The sequence below is a fragment of the Tachypleus tridentatus genome, chromosome 12 (genome assembly GCF_004210375.1).
Source record: "Tachypleus tridentatus isolate NWPU-2018 chromosome 12, ASM421037v1, whole genome shotgun sequence".
Taxonomy (NCBI): domain Eukaryota; kingdom Metazoa; phylum Arthropoda; class Merostomata; order Xiphosura; family Limulidae; genus Tachypleus; species Tachypleus tridentatus.
This window is the reverse complement of record NC_134836.1, coordinates 11691623-11716218: the sequence shown is the minus strand read 5'-3', so window position 1 is coordinate 11716218 and position 24596 is coordinate 11691623. Positions and strand designations below refer to the sequence as shown.

Sequence of the window (24596 nt, the reverse complement as noted above, 5' to 3'; positions counted from 1 at the left end):
TGTGTAGTTAATACACTCTGAGGAAAAGTAAGGTCACTGTCAGGCTAACTATCTTTCATCATGTTGTGTTTATGGTCAATATTACTTCAAAACAATGCGCCTGTTCTGTTGTAACTTGAAATCAACGTGGTTGTCTAATTTTCGTTAAAGCTCAAGATAGAATGGCATTACAGAAGGAGCGGCAATACAGCGCATGAATTTCAGTGCATTCAGTACGTTGCTGTGGGATGCATGATACACACTTCCGTCTTAATGAAGACGTTGAGTTCTACAGATTTATGTCTCTCTGATGTTAATTGTTAAGCAACAACGACGATTGTGTTTTCCATATTTTATGAATATATGTAGGTAACACTATTGGGGGCTGAGGTGGGCTCAAGCCCCCCTTGGCGCCGCCACTGTCGCATATGAAGTTTACATAAATCCTTTGATTTGTTTTTTGTTCATTGTGTTAGAGAGACAATTTTTATTGAGCCAAAAACATAGTTTCAAACGTTTTAATTTGTTACTTCAATACCCAACATGATAAAAATAGTTAAAAGTTAAATTTAGAGTTTTGTAAAATTTGTGCTAGTCATTATGAAATTTGAATTTGGGTTGAAGAGTCATTGTAAATTTCATTTTATAATAACATTATCATTTTAAAGGATTAAACGAATGTTAAAGTCTAGAATTCGGAGATCTTTGGCTGATGGACTTTGATGTAAGTAGCTCAACTTTCGCCCCCCAGTGGCACAGTGGTATGTCTGCGGACTTTCACACTAAAAACCGGGTTTCGATACCCGTGGTGAGCAGAGCACAGATAGCCCATTGTATAGCTTTGTACTTAATTCAAAACAAACAAACAAGCTCAACTTTGAGCTTACTTAACGATAATAAATTAATTTGTCTTCCTTTAACATATTTAGAAACTTGAATACTTGTACACTGCTGTAAATTTGCTGTGGGCTTGTGTTCCGTATACAAATAACTTTTACTCGCACAAAAATCAACTTACTTGTACAAACAAGTGACTAACAGCTAACATGCTAGCTGAATAAGGCCTGTACCTTGGAAACATACAACTGTCCAGTGGAAACCCCTCAGCCCCCAATATTGTTACCTACATATATTCATAAAATATGGAAAACACAATCGTCGTTGTTGCTTAACAATTAACATCAAAGAGACATAGATCTGTAGAACTCGACGTCTTCATTAAGACAGAAGTATGTGTCATGCATCCCATAACAACGTACTGAATGTACTGAAACTCATGCACTGTATTGCTGCTCCCTGTCTAATGCCATTCTATCTTGAGCTTTGACGAAGATTAAACAACCACGTTGATTTCAAGTAACAACAGAACAGGCGCATTCTTTTGAAGTAATATTGACTATAAACAGAACATGATGAAAGATAGTTAGCCTGATAGTGACCTTACTTTTCCTCAGAGTGTATTAACTTCACATGGGATAATTCGTTTCTGCTATGTAAACTATGTCTTTATGTTATATTTCTTTTGATTTGTAGCTTTACTCTTAATGGTATATTAAATGTTCAATCTAAGCTAATCTTGATTTTCTTTATTATTATGTATTACCTTGGGTGGAATTTAGGTGAGCTTCCTCTTTTACATATATGTATATTTTCATAAACAGATTATTTCTAATTTGTAATAATGAATTATTAATCAGAGTATGAGTTTCCAATGAAAACTGCATTGAAAATGCAGTTCAAAATAGTACACTTTTCTGAAATGTACCTTGGTAATTACATTATTATAATCTACCATCTATACTTCATATTGATGGCATTTTGGGAAGCCCCTCCACAGTTTACCTCAGCCTGCACCCCAATGAAAATATCCTGGCGCCGCCACTGTCTGAAAACAACTCACTGTTTAACTAACCTAACAATGGTTCATGGAACGTCGTATTTATAATCTTAGAACTTTCTAGGCGATTGGAATTTATCGTTTATATATACTGAAAAAAAGATTTCAACGGCACCATTTTTGTTCCATCTCAGGATACCTAATGCTCATCCCTTCTCTCTGAACCAGTATCTAAACCAACAAAGAAAAGTGCTTCATGGTTACGAGGCTAGACATCTCAAGTATATTCCCAAAGTAAGATATTCATTTTACATCTAATATTTAGCTGAAATTACGTTTCACGTTGCTAAGATGTGAGAAAGGTGTTTTTGAGTTGTTAAAATGTGAGAAATCTGTTTTTCTTCGGCGATTCAGTAATTCTTTGGTGCTTCAACTGCTAGTAATTTCACTGAAAGTTAAAATGTTTAAAAATAAACAAGTAAAAAGATTCATCACTCATTGAATGTCTAAAATGTGAGTTTCGCGTGTTTACTTATTTCTGTAATCTATATAAAAACCTAGCTATTAAGTCACAAAATACAAAACGTAATTTTCTTTAAGATAGTGTACATGGTTTGCGAACGTCTTCTCGAATTGAGTGGTTGCAATAACAGAAATGAGAAGAGAACGGTCCCTACTTTAGTCAACCTGATTCGGTATCAACTTAGTGAACGGAACGGTTTTTGGACAAGTTTTCTGGCAGCCTCAGTCCCGGATGAGTATTATTGGCGCCCGTTTTCTCAGATTACTACTGCTACTAGCTCGGTATCATCTGAGCAGCAGCAAGAGTGGGTAGAAGATCCACCCAACCATGTTTTCAGTAGTGAGGGTTCTGGGATTACAACCAGAAAACATAACCCTCGGCCATCGTGTACAAAGTCTAGATATACAAAACCTCAAACTCAGTCACCACTTATAAGAAAGGAACCCTCCTATCAACACTCAGACACAACACCTCCAGGTACCGCAGACACTGCCGTGAATGTGACTTCTTCCGACCGTTCTCTCAATTCTAGTCAGAATTCAGGTGCAACAGTGGGAACTGTTGGGGGCAGAGAGTATACCCCTGATTTCGAACCAGAAAGTAGTGATGAAAGTATCGAATCTGTGGAATACCATAGTAAAGCAAACTTGTCAGCCAACAGTTGTTACCAGGAGCTGTCGTCTACGTCGGAATTCAAATCACTTCAAAAAACATCAAACCTCTGCACTCGTGTAACTACCAAAGACATCGTCAGGGCGCTCATGGAAGAACAGAGTATGCTTGGAAAAGAGCATACAGTTGCATTAAAACGTTTTCAGGTAAAATGTAGTTTTGTTTTTCTCTTTCTATAAACTTTTTGAGTCTATCTTTTAAACAGGAGTTTCATGCTGTACTGTAGCGCTTTATGTTATACTTTCTGTAATGGAGAGCAAATAATTACTGTTGAAATTTAAAATAATGAAAGTATTTTATTTTATTAGTTTAAAGAAATTTTCAGTTTATGTGAGCTCTCGGTTTTTATCGACAGTATCGTTAATGAGAAACATTCTGATATGAATCTCAACCATTTGTTACAGATTCTTCAGTCCAAATGTAAGTTAGCTAATCTTTTGTGATAAATTTTTCAGTCGTGTTTAATTTAACTAACCATTTGTAATAAACCATTTAACCTACAGGTTATTTACCTTCATTTTAATAGAAAGTTTTGAACGTACTTTTACAGGACATATTGTTTTAAGTCACTTTATCGTGACATTGGCTCTGGGAATCTTGTTTAACAGTTTTATTCATTTTTTACATAGTCGTATGTTGGGTTATTTTACATTATTAACGTGGAAATAAAATTATTTGGAAATTACTTCCCACTTTAGAGCTTAGCTCCCTGTGCTGCGGAATGTCTCAGTATAACTACATACAAACGTATGTATTTTCTGAATAAAAAACAACAACAAATAAAAAAATAAACTTTAATATAGTTAGGCTTGCCTCTTAAATAAATACTTACCAACAGATACTGTTTAAAGTGGATTGGTAATTACCTAATTATTTATAAAAGTAAAGGTTCTTCTATTGATTATTATTTAACATTATAATTTATGCAATTATCTCCAATTATTTATCCACCTTTTATTTTAATTCAGATCAATAAAATACTTTTAAACTCTTTTTTATTTCTTTTGGTTTATTCATTGTACGTATTTGTTCCTGAAGTGTACTAAAAAGTTTCACACACAAAAAATGCCAATTTTTAAGTCCTACTGTTTTTCTTCTCTCAGGTAAGTCACACAGACCCTTAATCAGAATAATCTAGCTACTTTACCAGGTGTCTTTCACTATTCAGTCTAATCAATGCACTTTTAAAAGCATCTCCTTAATATTTTATACAGACAGTTTCTTAAACAGAGGCCTAGGCGGTTTCAGTTATTTCTTTTGAAGCACTATCCTTATTATATTCTTCTGCAATATGACTAACTGCATTTTTATTGAGTCAACGGCCATACTATGATTCCATATTGCACAATAGAGTCAACTAATTTATAGTATCATATATTTAATTTATCTGACGACAAAATCTTCAAACTGTTAGAGATAAGTATACTAACTTCTACATTTTTAAAAATTTAATCTAATAATGGGGTCTCCAATTTAAGCAACTGCATGAAATGGTTTCTAAATATTTAACTTTATTTATTCTATTTACTTTGGAGCTGTTACGTTATTAGGAACAGGATTGTGTACAATTCTTTTCACTAATACTAAAAGCAGCAGGAGTTGGTTGCCCTGTTTTGCAGAGCAAGAATGTCATATAATTTGTATTAGGCCTAAAAACTACATAACTAAACAATAAACATAACGTTCGCCACAATATGGCATGTTTTTAAGAGGTTTCAGACATAAATTAGCATATGTGCAATTTAAACGGGAAGGAGATGTTAATAGAAATGAGCTGAGGCACCCTCTTATATCCTGGGACATAAGGATTAGATGTAGGGCTTAAACTAATAAAATAAATCAATAATTTGAATTTGCAGGCATAATTTTAACATCTACCTTATTTCACACCTATTTATTCCACATTACAGAAATTACTTTATTACTTTTACTAACTCCTCTTTACAGCCTCAGTGTCTGTTGATTAGAAATTCTACCTACTTAGTCAAGATAAAGTTGTCAATGACCCTATTCTCGAACACCCAACACAGAATTTACCATGTGAAAAGCAATGGATTTCAGATGTAACCCTGACACTTTACGAGTCGGACCTTGTACTTTGGTTGAAATTTTTAATGAAGAAACCCAAAACATTCCGAAACAAAACAACACAAAAACTCAAAACAGAAATGCTTAAGAAAAAAATTGGCCCAAAAATATGGAGTCATTAGCTAAACCAACGTATTTTTGTTGTGTTCGTGATCCTTAATGAGTGAGGCGAGTAATAACTATTCTATGACATATCTCTTGATAAAATGTACCATCCTGCCAAGTTTGGTTGAGGTTGGTCCAAAAACCACGGAGTAGTTCGCTGCAAAACAGTTTTTTCTTTTCTTTTTTGCTTTTATAAGTATAACTTTATTGTTTTGATGACCTTCAATGAACGTATACGTTTTATATCTCACTCAATAACTCTGATTAATTATGGGGAGTAGATGAGAAAATAATTTCAAAAGTTTTTACTTTGCTTTTTTCCAGAGTAACTATGCAGTTAGATCGTTGCTATTTTTTGAAATATCATTTTATTGATTTTATACTGTGTTAAGAAAGACAAAACTACTTTACATTGGATTTTTGTATACATATTTTAAAATGTTAATAGCAAAAACAAAAACTCAGTTTAATTGTTGCGATTAAACTGGTACTATAATGTTTAAAATATTCGAATAAAAAATCAGTAGTCTATATGTGACAGTTTCTGTTAAGGTTAATAGTAGGCCATAAATATTATAATTTCTGCAGAAAGATTTAAACAGCAGAGGGTCATCATGGGAAAGACTGAAAACAGAAACAGACTTGTTGTTATTGGTGGGCCTACTTTGGAGCTGGTTGGAGCATCTTAAGGTAATTAAAGTTTTCGTTTATTATTATGTTTAAACAAAAAACAAAAACATTTCTCTACCTCATCAACATTATTTTTATTCATTCTTTATTAAACTTCAGAAGCTGTAAAACCCTGTAATGGATTACTTGTGATTAGGAATTTTCATTGGTGAATCAATTTAATTTATTACTAACGTTAAATGTAAAATCGTAAAAGCCCTTTTTACATTGCTTAAGTTTAGATGCTTCTAAATTATTACCCTGGTGAATATAACATTTATCGTCGAGTTTTTTAAGAATTTGTTATTATTTTAACTTCTTTCACTGCATCTGCTACATTCACAGATTAACTTTTCACATTGAAGGTGGAGCTCAGATAACCTGTTGTGTAGCTTTGAATTAAACGACAAAACATTAACAGTATGAAAGTCTAACACCAACTAAATACGCTTAGGAAATGAATGAGCGTTGTTAAAATGTAATGCTACAAATATAACAAAACCATTTTCCCCTATTATTCAGTAATTCTGAGCTATAAGTTCTGTCTGATATAGAGTTAAGTTTGAAATGGTATGAGGTGAAAAACTTATGATAATCAGAATAACGAGAAAATACAGTAGACTAATTATTTATATTTTTAATTTGTATGTAGATATTTAACTTTAATGTAAGTGTTTTTAATGTATTCTATGTGATTACTTTGAAATTTGCTTTTTTGAGACACTTTGAAAAAGAAATTATGTTGTATTTAAAGAAGTTATAAACAGAGGATAAATAATAATTTTAGTATTGTAATGAGCATCGGATTCCTAACGTATTCTGTCATTTCAGCTGCTAGCGAGAATTTTGAAGTTGAAGAGAAGATATCCTTTGCGTAAAATTTGTATTCTCCAATTTGTTCTAAAATATTCACTTGGAATTTGCATCTAAGTATTGAGTAAACCAATTACTAGTTAATGGGCATATTTAGTCACCAAACTTGATTTCAAAGTTGTTTTGCAGAGTGAATTTATTGTTTTGTATTTCAAACTGCAAGCGAGTTGGACAAAACATTCTTAAATCTGTAATGAAAGCCATCAGTCCTAAGGTAGGACCCGTATTTGTTTATAAATACAGTACTTAATATAATTTTACGCCCGACCTATATCGTAGTTTCATTTACCCGGAGACTGTCTGCTATAACAAAACCGGTACATCTGAGTTAAAATGTAAATTTGTTGACACAGGTCGTATCGTCCGTAATTAAAGTGAAGGTTTATTTTAGAACATGGTTTCGTTAATACAGATACCACCGTCGATAACAAATTTAGTAGGTATGAGTTATAACGTGATTTTGCTGATACAGATACTCATTATATAACTTCTATAGTGCGTATTGGTGTATAGAAGTTATTAATACAAGAAAAATCAACGACCTTACAACACCAAAATTTTGTTTTTAGTTAATTAGACACCCATCGTTACGTTTTACACCTTCTTTGTGAACCTTCACTAAAACACAAACCGTAACTGATAGTACAGAGATTCAAATGGTTTGAAAAATAAATTGTATATTTTTGAACAATCGTTAATATAACACAAACACTATTATCCATAGTGAAAGTGTAGGTTATGTTTAGAACATTATTTTCTTGCCATACAGTGCCGTCCCTAGTTAAAATCTAGGCTTCTTTTAGAATAGTTGTTTTGTTAACATAGTTGCTATAATCTGAAATGAAAGTTTACGTTAGAATGTATTTGTGTTCCAAATATTTCAGAAAAAGTGTAATTATATTTAATTATATTAAGCAATTATATTACACTTTTTTGCTATAAATGTAAGTGTTATTACGAAAGTAAGTGTACTATGTTTGAATTTTTTTTAGGTATTATCAAATATTATTTCTGAACAAAATATTTTTCATCTTTAATGTATCGTTTAATTGAACTCAGTTTATACATTTTTGTTGACTGCCGCTTTACTTTTCCAAACTTTTCACAGAAATTCAACGTTATCTCATTTCAAATTCACTTCAATGTTCTCATTTTATTCAAATCCAGGTTCCTGTTCTGAGTAAACAAGACCTGACATTCATTGTTATTGGAGGAGAAAAGCCGGTAGAGGTCCTTACGAGTCTTGACAGGGTAAGTCAAAAAGTAATATTAGTTGCACATACAACAATTAATTTATACAAGTTAAGAAACATTGAATTTTCAACACTTTTACATTTTGAGAAATTTTGAAACGCGTATTAATCAATTGGTGTAAAACGGTGTGCTTTGAATTTCGCGTAGAGCTACACGAAGGCGAACTGCGTTAGCCGTCTCTATTTTAGCAGTGTAAGACTAGAGGGAAGGCAGCTAGTCATCACCACCCACCGCCAAATCTTGCGCTACTCTTTTACCAACGAATAGTGGGAATGACCGTCACATTATAACGCACCCACGGCTGAAAGGGCGAGCATGTTTGGTGCGAACGGGATTCGAACCCGTGACCCTAAGATTACGAGTAGAGTGCCTTATCCACCTGGCCATACCGGTTAAATGAATGTGGGAATAAACATTTTTGTTAAATTTCTCGCGAAACTACTCGAGGGTGATCACAGCAGGCCTTATTAATTGTAAAGTGATAGACTACAGGGAAGGCAAATAGTCAACACCACCTACCTTAACTCTTGAGCCACTCTAGTTAGACCAGTGTAATAGGATTTAACTTTCACACTTATAACGCACACACGACCTCAAAATACATAGCACGTTTGTTTGTTGGGGAGCAGAAACGGACCAAAGAAACCTCAGATTCGTGGTACAACATGCTAACTACCAAGTCGAACCGAGTCCCTAATTATACAAAACATAATTTGAAATTTTGTGTCCTGTAAAGTGCAGTTTGTTTTATGTATTTTTCAAAAGGAAGAAGGTCGATCCCCCAGTGACACCTTCAATGCTAAAAATCTGATTTCGATACTCGTGGTGGGCAGAGCAAAGATAGCTTATTGTGTAGCTATGTGCTTAACTTTAAACAAACAAGAAAGACAGAACTAGCTTACTTGGTAATTAATTTTGAAACTTCAATACGCTTTTTCGAGAGCGATAACGATATTGTAAGAACCTCTGAATACGTTTGTGTTAGATATTTAAGGCCTAGTGATTAATAAATGGTTTGATCTGAATAGTTATAAAAACGATCACAGAAACTTATCTTGTGTTTTGAATATTCTCGCATCGAAAACACAAAGTTTTCACGATATGATTAAAGATGCAAAGAAGATATGTTAAGCATTCTCTTAGCTATTTATTGAACATGACTTGTCGTAATTTATAGTTAAATATTAATCTGTCAATATTAAAAATTTTACGAGCAGTCTTCTTGGCGTCCAAAATATAATATTTTTTTCGTGTTTAAAAATATGTAATTTGGAGGGTGGAAAAAACTCCATTTAACGCCAAAGCATTTCTACCAGTACGTTTAAAGACTTATTACACTACAATCTGTTGTTCGATTCTTTGCCTCTTAGGTTACTTTGCATTGAAACGGTTTTTTATTAGGAGGTTTTAAAATAATACAAACTAAACGTCATTCGATCAATTCTATATTAGATAAGGGAAAATTAATGAAGTTTTCTAAATATGTTCATTTATTTAAATTGCTCTCATGTTAAAAAATCGGTAACTAATTCTTACTAGCATCTCTTAAGTACAACCACTTCGTTGAGTTGTATCGATTATAATACGAATTTTATCTTTTATCACCAGGGTACACGCTACACAGTAGAATATCTTATTCACTTTGTCTCGAGACTAGGACTTCAAATAGAGGATGAACGAGATGAGGTCATTCGCCGCTTGGTGGCAGCTCTAAGTCAACAATGTCTAGGAATAGGAGGAGTCTTACGACCGGCTGGAGTAAAATGGCCCAAAATGGGAGAGGGAACAACAGAAAAAGTGCTTAGGTTCATAACCAGATTGTATTGTCTTGTATCTGGTATTCTCCCACCAGATGACAGTAACAATAATGAAGAGGAAAACAACGCCCTCTATATGGGAATTAATATCATGGCGACTGCTATTGGACGAACTGGGTCTGTGCTCAGGTAGTCTATGTTGGATAGAAATATGAGATTGTATAACTATGTTTGGACATCTGGCGGTGCGAGAACCATAAAGCTTCCATTAATTAGTAAGACACAGTGAGTGAGAACATTCCTATAATTCCCGCGATTTTAATAAATGTTAATTAAGACACGAGTTCGTCGAATTTGCAGTTTGTAAGACAGTACACCAGATGGCGCTACGTTATATTAATGAAAATTTTAAGTTCCCAAAGCATTATCGTTTTAATGAAGCGGACGGTCTGTATATTAAGGAAATCCCAACTATAAATAAAGTGATATGTTTCTGCATAACGTTGAATGTTTTGAAGCAAAAGTAAGTGTTACGACAGGAGAAAGAGGTAAAATAATTATTTTACTGTTATCTCTTTAAACGTTGTGTGTACATTAGATTAACCAGTAACTAGTTCTAAAGTTCTATAAAAGCTAAGCCCATTTGATTATTTCAATCCATAAATAATTCTCTTACTGTCATTTATTTAAATATTATGTGTTCACTAGATAACCAATAACTAGTCCTAAAGACCTATAAAAGTAAAACCTATTAGATTGTTTCGATCCATGAATTTACTTGAAAGTCAAACAAAATTGTTTCAGTCAACTGTTTTGCACACGCAGACATATTCAATATATACTTATAAGCTATAGGCATTACAAGTTTCCTGCTCTTGGCCTAAACTCGTACAATACATCATTGTTATCAGTATAGTCTATTTGCAGTGTTTCCTATACAGCTAAATCCGGATTATGAATGTACAACAATACTTGCTAGAAGTCGTGAATGTTAGATGGAAAAGGTATCAAGATAGAGCAGTTCGGGTTTATCATGTTTAAACTCTGAATCGTTTAGATCAGGGTTACACTATTATATTGTGTAAGTAAAACAATATCAGTTTTCTACATGGTATAGATTAGGTAAACCACTTTATTATATAGGTCAGCTTATGCTACTAGTTAGTATTGATAGGAAACTCCTTTTATTAATCTAACAGAATAACATATTTTTAAAGTCTAGATGGTTGTGAACCGTTAAGGTCTTGTATTAATGTTGATTTTTACACGTTATAATTAATTTTAACACAATTATATTTTGATATACAAAAAGCATACAATTTGTAATAACGTTTATTACAAACAATTATTTATGTAAAAAATTTTTACAAACTCACGAACAATATTCAATCTTCTGTATTGTCTGGAACTGGATATTTTATCAACGGTGATAAAATGAGCGAATTACTTTTATGTTGATACACTTCACTTGACGTGAATGCTAGTTAGCTCTATTCTACATACGTAAGTTTTTCTGCTGAAGTTATGTGATGACTTGATAGAAATACTGAAGTCCGAAGTTAATTCTCTTAAGTTGAATGGTTCGTAATGTTCGAAATATAAAAACGTTTCTGGTAAATTTTCTATAGTTTTCCGATTAATAAGTGTTTATCATAATTATAGCTGACTGTGTTATACTGACTGTAGCAAACTAACAATATTCTGTTACTGTCTCTCGGCGTCTTGCGATGACTTTCTTTTTATGACTTTCATTTGGCAAAATTCTCAAAAATTCAACAATATTCGGAAATAGGCTAATGTTTGTTTAGGACATGTTGTTGATTCTTATTCTCTAGAATCTTCTACAAATTTAGAGAACAGGCGGGATTTGCGCAACACACGTTCATCAATATATGTCACATGCATGAAACTGAAACAAACGAAGATATTAAAATAAATGTGTAACAGTAAGTCTTTTACACCTCCCTCCATAGAGAGTTAAGAATTAGCGTAAGCTGATAAATAAATAATAAATGTATAACAGTAAATCGCTTACATGGTGTGCACCACACTCTTAACCACATGTTGAACTTGTTGAAGCAATACCAACCACTTTAAGGTTTAATACCAACTTTTCCATATATTTCCTGTTTTGACCATTACGGCTAACTCTGTCTTCAAATAGGAAATATATAGAAAAGCTGGTATTAAACCTTAAAGTGGTTGGTATTGCTTTATACAGTGCATAAAAAAATTGAACGAAAATAGGTATCTTGTACCTATTAGTAAATTCAACATTGTTTCAAAATAATGTAAATCTTCCCTCCCACTCATTTCTCTGTTATGATATTCAAACATCAGACGATCAGTCTTGTGATCTGATATGTGCAGATGATTGGTCGTTGAACTTATGCTTTATCTTGTAGTTTCGCTCTTAGAGATGAACCTTATAGTTTAAAGTTATACACACTTTTCTTGAATCATGATGTAATCTAAAAAACGTAATTTAGGTGTTTCCATCACGTGAAAAGCCATCATACATATGGCAGTCAGCCAATTAAAACTGTGTGTTTCAAATTTGGTATACGTTTCGCAAAGCAATACCACAAGAATGTAGAAAAGCTTATGAACAAGTGATAAAGCTAGTTCGTAATAACTAAAGCAGTTAATCACTATTTGTAGAGACAGTATCGTCAGATACGTAATTGAGACTGAATAAGATGTTAGCAGCCACAACTGGACATCAGTGACTTAAAATCATATCTTACAACGTCAGCTTGTGTGTCAGATGCTCAATAATAATGTAATCTCCAACAGTAAGGCGAAAAACAGATCACCTGGAATGGTGCAGAGAACACTTCTAGTGGGTGGACCAAAGCCCTGCCGAACAACCTTATTTTTGCAGATGATTTGAGTTTCAACCTGCTTCTAGATAACAGGAGATTGAATCAGGTGCAACTCAATTTTCTTATAGAGAAGTGGCTCATAAAGTGTGGTGGACTTACCGACTTCTACGCTCCAGGAAATGGTACCATTAATATATATGTGATGGGTTTTTTGACTTCTATTCCATGAAATTACACCATTAATCACACACATTATAGAGACCACATCCTATGACTTTGGTCTGCTACATGCTAATGCAGCTGACTGTACTTTTAGCTTAATGGATAATGGATTTTGACCTTAATGTGATAAAATGGTTGACATGTATTCTTTGAAAGGAATGCACATTTTCAGTTCACGTGATTTCCGGAGAGTGCAACATTAGCATCCATAGTTTTTGACATCAAACCATATAATGTTTTTTGACAATGGCAGCGATAAAGTTGAGTGAATACACTTTTTATCTTGAAAACTATCAAAATTGTCTACGAAAGTCAGCTTAGAGAACCTTATACAGGTGATTGTATTATTTTTTTATTCATATATTATTCCTTATTGACATTTTTTAAAGGTGGATGTTCTTGTCTGATGATGAAAGTTTAAACTTCAGGAGCTCTTAGAATGTTAATGTTGTGATGTTTATGAGTTTCTTATTGTTTCCACCAGTAGATTAATCCATCAAAATACGAAATGCTATAAAACTTGAATAGTTAAAATTTCTTCTTAGCAAGATGGGTGTCAAACATGAAAGAAAAAGGGATTGTATTTCTGTAACTGCTAAGATGAATTTCTTTGTAATTCCTACTTTTTTATCTCCATTAGTTACTAATATGATCATACAGCTTGTGCTAGCCAATATCGGTTGTTGGTAGTATTTATTGAATGGGATGTTAACTGATGACTGACCATAGCCTACTCTAACGAAATTGATATTTATTATCCCAAGGACGAATAGCTCTCCAAACACAAGTCTATCCATTCAAAGACCAAAGTATCTAAGACATTCACTCTTGACCTTCAGTACTCAGATGACTGTACTATCCTTGTATGTTCTGAATCTCTTAAGAAAAAGCCTACCAAACTTTTGGTTATCTTAAGCAACATCCAAAAATAAAGTATTCTATTCGCCTGTATCAAGTCACAAATAACCATCGAAGAAGATGTTGTGGCAGTAATTGAATATTTTCATCACCTTGAAAGCCTTGAACATAAACGTGGAAATTCAGCAAGTGCCTCTCTGGAAAACTGTTTCGGCTTGTCTTCACTGGTTGGGACCTCTGCAAAGATACCAAGGTTCAGGTTTGCAATGTAGTCATCATCCACACACTTCTTTATGGATATGAAACTTGGATGACCTACCACTGACATTTTAAATTCTTTGAGAAGTTCCTTCAGCAGTGGCTACATAGAAACCTTTACATCCAGTGTCCTCGATGAGATATATATTACTGACATGGTGTTAGTGAGCATCAAATACCAACTCTACTAGCTTGGACATTTTGTGGGGATACCTAATTGCTACTTCTAAACTCAGCCATGGCCAGAGATTCCAAGGTAACCTATCGCAAAGAGAAAGATATCGACATAAAGAGGTGGACGATCTGGCCACTGACCGATACCTGTAAGACTGAGCGAGACTGATGCCTTTGACCTAGATCAGTGGCAACGCATTTCAAGGCAAAACATCCTGCACCAAACAGAAAAAGAAATAGCGGAGAATGGAGACGGAAAGAAACCTAAGCTTACTGACTACCTTCTCTAACAGAACAACCTGTAACTTCCGCTAAAAAATCGGACTTCCAGGCCATCTTAAAACTGATGTTGTAGAGACTATTCCTAATCGAATAATCGGCAAAAAATAATTGTATAATGTTACTACAGGGACAGTACTTATAAGGTTTGAGAGCAACTTGGGACCTAGTAGTCCATCTCGGCTGTTCCTTCCTCTAAACAAAATTTAACTTGGCATGGTCAGATGTTTAGGGCGCTTGACTTGTAATCTGAAGGTCGCGAGTTCGAATTCCCGTTCCACCAAACATGCTCGCACTTTAGTCGTGAGTCGTTATAAAGTAATGGTCAATCCCACTAATTGTTGGTAGCCAAAGAGTTGACGGTGGTTGTTGTTGACTAGCTGCCTTCCCTTTAGTATTTCACTGCTAAATTAGGGACAGCTAGCGCAGATAACCCTCGTGTAGCTATGCGCGAACTTCAAAAGAAAGAAAGAAAAAAAAATTTAAAATAATAAATTAATTAAAAACTGAAAATCAGCCTCATCATTCATATACTTATTAAGTATTCTCTTAAACTTGTTTAAATTTACTCTGTCTACATCCGAAGGCAACTCATTTCAAAAACTAACCACTTTGTGAGAATGGAAAAAGGTGATACACCAATACTAACAACTCTCTTTAGAGTCTTAAACACCTCAATTAGGTCCCTCCTAACTCATTAATGTCAGTAGGTATGGGTCCCTTATTAAATTTCAATAGTTTCATGAACTAATAAATAGTATAATACTTATAAACATATTTATTGGCAAATTTTAAACTTATACAAATATTGCTTTTATTTATACTGATACCTCTCACAAAATTTCCATTGCTGAAACGTAATTAGTGCAAAGATTGTGAACGTTTATTTTCTGTTGGAGTCAGTTTGGATGAATCTTGTCTGTTAGCGGATAATGCACGAGTGGTAAAGGATTTTCAAGTTTTTTCGCTGCTTAGAATTCACGCGCAGATAACATGATGTAATGGCGTCATTGTATGGACAAAAAATGCACTCTAACTTGAATTTCATTTCACTGATTATATTATGTAACAAAATATTTACTTTTTCTTGTTCCTGGGCAGAAAGTGTTATTTCTTCAAAAGTTCAAAAACGCAGTTGTTTGGGGCTGATACGTCTGTTAACTTTAGTATAAATACATGAAATCTTGATTCATATGTTGTTTTATTCAGACACTCTAAATTTCATTATCCAGGTTCCTGAACTTTACAACATAAGCAATTAAGAAGTAACACATACTATCCAGGAACAAAATTAGATGTTTTGCTTTTGAAAGCAGAACACGACTCCAGACACTAAAGGTTCCCTCAAGTTAGATTTTTTCAGAAGAGAGGTAAAAAAAGGCGATTTGCTCTTCCTGTTTGTTTTGATTACATTTCTTCAGGTGTGAAATCTTCTAAACTGTAAAAAATAAAACAAAATCATTTCTAGAACGTGTTCACTTACGAAATAATTATTTGCATTCCATGTTGCATGACTGATTAGATTGTCTGATGCCTGGTTTACATAATAATAGGTTCGAGAGGTGAATGACAGTGTTATAGAACACTGGCTTTACATTATTGTAGTCACGTTATTATAAATTACAACTATTTTGTGCAATATCAGTATTTTTAAGTTTTGTAAAATAAACCTTACGTTTGCCTTTACTCCGAGAACGATTCCCGCTGACAGAAGTTTTCTAACTTTAATGGTTTGAATTAATAGGACTCTTGCTGGAGTTAAAGTGAGAAATGAAGAACCTTCCCGTGTTCGATTAAAGCTACACATTTTATAAAACTTTCAGTTCTATTGTCTTAAAATGAATTATTTTTGCCTTGTTGTGAAGAAACTGGACATGGCAAAGACAAGAAATGCTGATACTTTTAAATAATAACAAAGATCGTTGCTATAATTAATAACCTATACAATGATCTAAGTCTGATTATTAACTAGTTAGTAATATTTAGATTATATCGACTCACTATTATAGATTGGATTTTCGAGAAGCCACAGTACAATACGATCACAGTTAGCACACAACAAAGTACTGAGAGACTCAATGAAGATATAATGTAATCACCGCTTACGACATTCCTCGTGAGGGTGAGCTTTAATACACGGCGAAAGAAAATATCAAAGAAAGCTGGAACTCAGGGGCATAAGAGACTGCAGAACAAAATATGGGAGTGAGTGAACTACGTCAGGAGTCTATTTGGAAATAAAGCAGTCACGTCATCAAGAAACATATTGAAAATCTACACATAATACACATGACCTGTAATATAATATGTTTGCCCAGCTTGAATTAATTGTACGCCACACATTAGATCGGCCTAAGAAGTCCACAAAAGTTGGTCTGGTTTTAATAACTGATTTTCCATGATTCAGCTACACAGATTTCGAAAATATTTTTTTTTCTATTACGCAATTTTGTTTTTATATACAAACTGGGAAGAAAACCTCTTACTTAGATAAAATTATTATTTTGTTCATCACAAAGAACATTTCTTATTATGTTTGGGTTTTAGAACGATCGAAAAGACCCTCACGTCGCAATTGGTCTAAAGATTCTGTGGTTAGTGGTTGTCAACACTTTACTCATAACAAAATGTGACAATTTCAGTGGAAATGATTCACTTATATAAAAGTGGGGGCGTTATTATGTTACTGTCAATCCCACTATTCGTTGGTAAAAGTGTAGCCCAACGGTTGGCGGTGGGTGGTCATGACTAGCTGCCTTCCCTCTAGTCTTACACTGCTAAATTAGGGACGGCTAGCTCAGAGAGTCCTCGTGTAGCTTTGCGCGAAATTCCAAACAAACCAAACCAGTACTCACTACCGCTTAGGCTCGGCATGGCTAGGTGGGTTAAGACGTTCGACTCGTAATCTGAGGATCGAAGGTTCGAATCCCTGTCGCACCAAACATACTCGCCCTTTCAGCCGCAATCCCACTATTTGTTAGTAAAAGAGTAGCCCAAGAATTGGTGGTGGGTGGTGATGACTAGCTGCCTTCCCTCTAGTCTTACACTGCAAAATTAGGGATGGCTAGAGCAGCTAGCCCTCGTGTAGCTTTGCACGAAATTCAGAACAAACAAACCAAACCTATACAGTTTTGTGAGCATAAAGCCACTATACTGCAGACTTCTGAATAGAATGGTCATCTACTTCCAGGAAAGCTTAAACAAAAATTAACTGGTACGTTCACTAGATCGCTATATCATTTATGGTGTAAATGAACCTAAGTACTTCTCTCCTATTAATATGTACTATAAGTGTAGTTATCAGCCACCTACTGCTAGACATACAGGACCATATCATTTGGGTGGTATATTCACAATGTATTATTAAGTATTAATGTTAGATACATGCAAAATATATTACTGAACGAACAAGCATTTGAATATATGAGAATAGTAACACCACATAAGACTTCCTTAGTAGCAAATGTAGGAATTAATGTTTAATATTGAAAACAAAAACCATTAGTAACCAATTAATAACACTGGGCAACAAAACGATGCTTCCCTGCTACTAGAAGTAATGCAACTATTCATAGTTATTTGTTTATTTATTTTACAAAATTCTTCGTGAGTCCCAGTTTAATAGGAAGTGGTGACAGAAACACATTTTGAAGATTCACTAAAGGTTGATGCTCGATATTCTGTTTTCCTGGTACGTAATACTTTCTTACTAACCATTCATTCTTTTTAAAATTATCTTTATCGTCTTGGTTGTCACAGAGACATAAAAAACGACATTTGTTGATATATCCAATGCAAACGTAGCAGGAGAGCAGTAACTTTTAGATCACCGCATTTGTTCCACCTATGGTGGTTATATATGATGGCCTCAAGTATAATTATAATCTGCATGTTTTGATAAGTTTTTTCATGTTTATAGCGTAAACAACAGGAATCGCTGTCTTAGTGTTCCCATTGTACAAAGTGACAGCTTTCAGATTGACTTTAGACAAGTTAATAAAAAATCTCCATTGTTGAGGACCTATTGTTTCCATTTGTGCATCTACATTTGTAAGCTGAATTTTTTGTTTATGGAGCTAATAAATTACGTTGCTATAAACAATATCCAAAAGTTCCCTATTCTACTTTGATTGAGACAAATCATTGATCAGTTCATTTAGTTCTTTTTGTGTGATCATATGAGGTAGTTTATGTTGAGGTACCACAGTAATAGAATTACTAGATGAAGATGATGATTCATTGTTATCTTCGAGGGATAACTCTTCTGTTTACCAATTTATTGGTGGATGTGTGCTGGAAGACTATTCTCATGAGGTATCGGTTTGATTGCAAATGCACTATCTGGGTATCTAATGTATTATTTAATTTTGTCTGAATGTCCAGAAACATTAGCCATGCAGAAACAACAGTCAGTTAAATAATCTTTGAGCTCACGCCATATCATGGAAACTGTAAATGACATACATGCTATTTTCTTATTAAACCATTGTGTCAGGCCCAATGTTTTTCTTGGTCACCAATTATAGACCAAAGATAATGCTAGTAGGCTACGTTTACCTTGTGTGTGATATTTATCCTTCATGAAATCGAAATGTACTTTCTATAAATGTAGCAGAAATTGTTTGAATGTTGTTGTTTTTTTGCATTTTCAGACTTCACTTGAATTAGAGGCAGCCACCATTTAAAACGATTTTCTAAAAAAATATTAAAAATTATGTTTATAGAACTAGAGTTTAAAAATTTTAAAAACAAAGCTTTTCAGAATTTGATTACATCGCAAGTAGTATGGGAGAAAGAAGACTGGACTTTGTTTTTACTGTGTACAGAGCAAAGCAAAGTGACCAACTGAGTTAGTAAGAGGGACTTAGCGAATAATTTAGAAACTTGAACACGTTATTTCCAGGTGAAGCAGATTAGCTTGGAAATGAATAAAAAGTGATGCAATTTCATACAATTATATCAAGAACAAACAAAATATATGAATAATGCGTTTGGAACTTTACATCACTATAATACAATCCGTGTTTGAAGATGTCAAAAATGTATGCCTTTTACCCAGTATATTGTTCAAGGAAACTTAATCTCACAGCATAAATATATTGTACTGAGTTGATTCAATGGTAGTTCACATAGTGCTAATAAAATATCGAAATATTACAAATCCTCCAGATCTAAAGTAAAACTTTTGATTACATTTTTGAAATCAGCACCAACACGAGTTTTTGCAATATAATTTGTTGTTGATTGTATAGACTACTAACTATGACAACAGTTATGTCCAATTACCACAACTGTATCACAATTACTAAAAACAAGATCTCTATAATTCATACTTTTAAAAAAAGATTATTGTGAAGTAGTAAGTCATATTGTACAAACAAGACTATTATTAGGTGGTAAGTCATACTGTACAAACAGGACTATTATGAGGTGGTAAGTCATACTGTACAAACAAAACTATTATGAGGTGGTGAGTCATATCGTGCAAACAAAACTATTATGAGGTGGTGAGTCATATCGTGCAAACAAAACTATTATGAGGTGGTGAGTCATATCGTGCAAACAAACTGTTATGAAGTGGTAAGTAATACTGTTCAAACAAGACTTATGAAGTGGTGAGTAATATTGTACAAACAAGACTGTTTTGAAGTGGAGAGTAACACCGTACGAACAAGACTGTTATGAAGTGGTAATACTGTACTGCTATAGTATTTTTTTTCTAAAAATATACAATAATTAATTTGAGGAACCAAGATTTATTAGTAAGAAGTACTTGTGACGTCAAGCTTTAAATATCATAGTCTGAAACTGGTAGCAAAATATAAATTCACCGCCACCAGGACTATCTGTGAGACGTACTCAACTTATCACAGATTAGAAAAAAATTGTCTCTTTGTTATTAAGACCTAAGCTACACGGTGGACTATCTATACTGTACCTATTACGGGTATCGGAATGAAGTTTCAGCTTTTTAAGACTTCAGATCTACCACTGGCCTACTATGGGAGGGCGCATGTCAGAAAGGTGAATGACTGAGTTCGCACTGCATGTTTCTGGTATTGTGTGCTGTGCACATGTAAATAACGTAATTAAAAACATGCGTGCTTGTTATACTAGTCTTCGTGCAGAAACTGTTTCCATTATAATTTCAAAAGATAAATGCAGGCACCATTTAAGCTAGAGAAGCTTTGCGTCTTCAGCCAACGTTAAACATATTTTGTTTATTCACGAGTGTCTCACGCAAGATATTCATTTGACTGATGTTTGAATGTTAGAGACAGGAAGAACAATCTTACGAGATCACAAACTTTAGTACAATAACTAGCATGGAAGTATACCATTTTTTACCAATTATTTAATCATACTCAGAAGTCTCAGGAATTCCACAAATTTTACTGGTTTACTTAGAATATGCAATCAGACTCAGAAGTCTGACGAATCGAATACCCCGAAGTATTACTGGAATATTTAGAACACAGAAGTCTTACAAATACCACAAATATTACAAGATTATTTAGAATACTGAATCGGACTCAAACGTTTCACGAATACCCCAAGTATTACTGCATTACTTGGAATATGTAATCATACTCGGATGTCTCACGAATATCCCAAATATTACTAGGTCACTTCGAACATTTAACCAGACTCGAAGGTCTCAGGAATATACTGAATATTATTGGATTGCTTAGATCGTGTAATCAGAGTCAGGAGTCTCATGAATATATCAGACATTGCTGCAATACATCAAATGTTTGTTCAGAAGCCACACAAATATCTGAAATATTACTGGATATAGAACATTCTCAAAATAATATTTGAAAATTGTAAGAAACGTTTAACTTGTGATAAATGTATTTAGTTAATAGGATATTTGACATGAAAAAGTATATAAAATTTTAAAATAATACAGTGTTTAATAGTTGCACAGTAAAATAGATTTATTAAGAACAGAGCAGAACATTTAAAAAAAAAGAAAAAGAGGTTTGTTTTTGAATTTCGCGCAAAGCTACACGAGGGCGCTAGTCGTCCCTAATTTAGTAGTGTAAAGCTAGATGGAAGGCAGTTAACCATCACCACCCAGCGCCGACTCTTGGGCTACTCTTTTACCAACGAATAGTGGGATTGATCGTCACTTTATAATGCTCCCACGGCGGAAAGGGCGAGCATGTTTGATGTGACGGAGGGAGAGAAAGAGAGGCTATATGATTGGGTGGAAAAAAAACTGATGATTATAGTTATGTTTAATTAAGAGGTGATGTAGCTATATAAGTGAGTAAGTGTGTTTAAACTATTATTCTTGAGACTTAGGATGTCTTTTGTGTCTGTGTCCCGTTTTTGATAAATCTTATTTATTGTGAAACTATCTAATGAGAAATTAGTTTTAAGTTTTGACATTATACGTATGAACTAGTACAGTTTAGTATATCCAATTCAGTGAGATATTTAAAATTTATTTTTCTTGTTTCTTGCTTGACTTTATTTTTTTCTCGGTGTTGTACTTTGTTCATATATTGACTGAAGTTTGACAAGTTCAAATGTCAAGCCCTTTGCTTATCACTAATAACCTAAAATACTTTATGAATTTTGAATAACGCATGAGATACCGTCATAGTTAATCATCTATTATTATTCAGCGCTCTAACTAGCACTGGCGAGCCGTGAATTCGTAGAAACTAGTCTGTCACAGCAAGAAAAACTAATCAAAGAACAGATCAGACCTTAACGTGTTTTTTTTTTGTGGTTTTTTTCACTGATATTCTGGTAAGCAAACTATTTTACTTAGTAGTGAATCAGACATATCTATATTTTATCAACGGGAGTCCAGTGAAACCATGCACAAACTGGACCATAGTTTTACACGTGTTCAACGTTAGTTTACACACTATGTAAAACTGACGTTAAAGAACAATGTAATTTAGGTTGAAAACATCCAGCTAATGAAAGTCTGTTTTTGAGTTTAATATTCCTGGTTGTAATGATAACTTTAATGTAGGGATGGCTGGTATCAATCTTTTAGAAACAATGGAAACAAGACAGTAGTGATGGGATTTGTATCATCCATACACAATAGCACAGGCAAGAGGTAAAATGTGTATGGATGATACAAATGCCATCCCTACATTTACTTTCAATTTTTAAAGTTTTTCATTCCTTGCTTTCAATGCAGTCTTTATATAGACATATAAAAGCTGTGTTTGTAACCAAGTTATAAATACAATGTTGTTCCAAATGTTGTATTTATTGTTTATCTATTGTTTTTAAAGGAACATCTAATGTTAGTAAAAAAGCTAACTTCAAGGGATAATGATAACATAATTTACTTTTTTGTTTAATTTACTGCTAGTTAATAACAATTCGTGTAAAAGCTGATACTCCGTTTGAAACTACAGTGTATGTCACTTGAGTGAAATTGGTTGACACTATTGGTTTGGTTTTTGAGTTATCACGTGATAAAAATTAAGCAGAAGAATAAGGATTCAAACATTTGCTGCGATATTTACAAACATTGTGACTCAGTCATATTACATGGATATTGTTATAAAAAGGAAACAAACACTGTATAGCATTGTAAAGTTCTGATGCGCTATCGAGGAGATATTTAAAATGCCATTTCAATGAACAATCCGAACTATTTCTTCATAGGCAATGCTGCCACCTGCCTGATTGAAAGGTACATCGTTGCATTCTAAGTTTGAAATAAAGCGCAACTTACAAAATAGCTTATCCGTGCTCTGCCCACAGCGAGTATGAAATCCTGATTTTTAGTCATTTAAGCCCACAGGCTTGGAGATGAGCCACCAGGGGACCGAAATTTAAGAGCAAGAACATTAATTTTCTCGTGCAATTGTTGACAAGTCGTTTCAGAAGTATTTGTACCATAGAATTACTGATTTACTTCATGAAACAAATTCTTCATAATTTTAGCAATAATGGAAGTATTTTTTATCTTGCTGAAGATTTACCTATAGTTTAAAATTTTTAATTTATATGTGGAATTTTCAGCAGTGTCAAAAATCTTACCTGTATTGAAAATAATAATGATGAATTTTTCATTATTTTCAACAACCTAAAATCAAACAAAAGAAGCTCCTGCAAGTTTAAACTTCTCTAAAGGAACGAGAGCGAGAAAAATATTGCACATATATTGAAATTAAGTAATTGCATCCAAATGAAGCCAGATAACACGACATCAGTAAAGTGATAGTTTACTGTGACTGTCTGCTTTCATATGCGGCTCAAGGTGCACATCCGCGTGAGATGGTGCTAAGTTCTTAAATAACTTTATTTTAAACTAAAATTATATATATATAGCAAAGATTATGACCTTGAAGGCATTAACACACAACCTATGACCAAAACAATTTGCAAATACAACTCATCACTTTCATTGGCTCTAAAATAAACCACGATGTTAGTTTTGACGCACAACCTACGACTTACAGTGACTTTAGAATAAACCAGGATATTACTTTTAACATACAAACAATGACCTTCAATGGCTCTAAAACAAACTATGATGTTAGTTTCAATACCGTTACAAGTTTTTAACTTATTGCTGCTCCACTGGGGGACTTGAACTTTCTAAGATACAATCCACGACCATGACTGCCCTGAATTCTTTAATATATTTTAAAGTTTATAAAGCACAAGCTTTGCTCTTGATGATCGTAAACCACAACCACTATGCACATAAAATGCCACATGATTTTGCAAAGGAAATTAAAACTTGTAGCTTTCGAAAATTCCTTTTTTACTATCGATTAATAAAAAATTCACAGAAACGCAATAAACGTCGGAGAAAATTAGACAATAGATGGCACGTTTGTTTTTTTAAATATAGTTCCACTAAAAAATGTAGGTAAACGTATACAATTGGTACCTCTTCATCGTTTTACAAACTGGATTCTGTAAAATCTCTTAGATCTTGTTGATTAGCTGTTTATTAAGTGGCCCGGCATGGCCTAGCGCGTAAGGCGTGCGACTCGTAATCCGAGGGTCGCGGGTCCGCGTCGCGCTGAACATGCTCGCCCTCCCAGCCGTGGGGGTGTATAATGTGACGGTCAATCCCACTAAAAGAGTAGCCCAAGAGTTGGCGGTGGGTGGTGATGACTAGCTGCCTAGTCTTACACTCTAAATTAGGGACGGCTTAGTTAGATTCCCAAACAAACAAACAAGCAAACAAACGTTTATTAAGTAAGCGTTCCTTACCTGATAAAACG

General features: G+C 33.8%; 1 protein-coding gene across 5 annotated transcripts in view; it reads left to right on the top strand.

Moving 5' to 3' along the window:
* LOC143234582 (protein tyrosine phosphatase domain-containing protein 1-like) overlaps nt 1–10255 on the top strand; it is a 53458-nt gene extending 43203 nt beyond the window's left edge. For all 5 annotated transcript variants that reach the window (XM_076472038.1, XM_076472039.1, XM_076472040.1 and 2 more), the window contains 5 exons: nt 2011–2110; nt 2417–3157; nt 5793–5894; nt 7914–7997; nt 9609–10255. In XM_076472038.1, coding sequence (XP_076328153.1) covers nt 2011–2110; nt 2417–3157; nt 5793–5894; nt 7914–7997; nt 9609–9950 — 1369 coding nt within the window. In that variant the 3' untranslated portion in view covers nt 9951–10255. The remainder of the gene's footprint in view (nt 1–2010; nt 2111–2416; nt 3158–5792; nt 5895–7913; nt 7998–9608) is intronic.
* Nucleotides 10256–24596: the final 14341 nt, after the last annotated feature.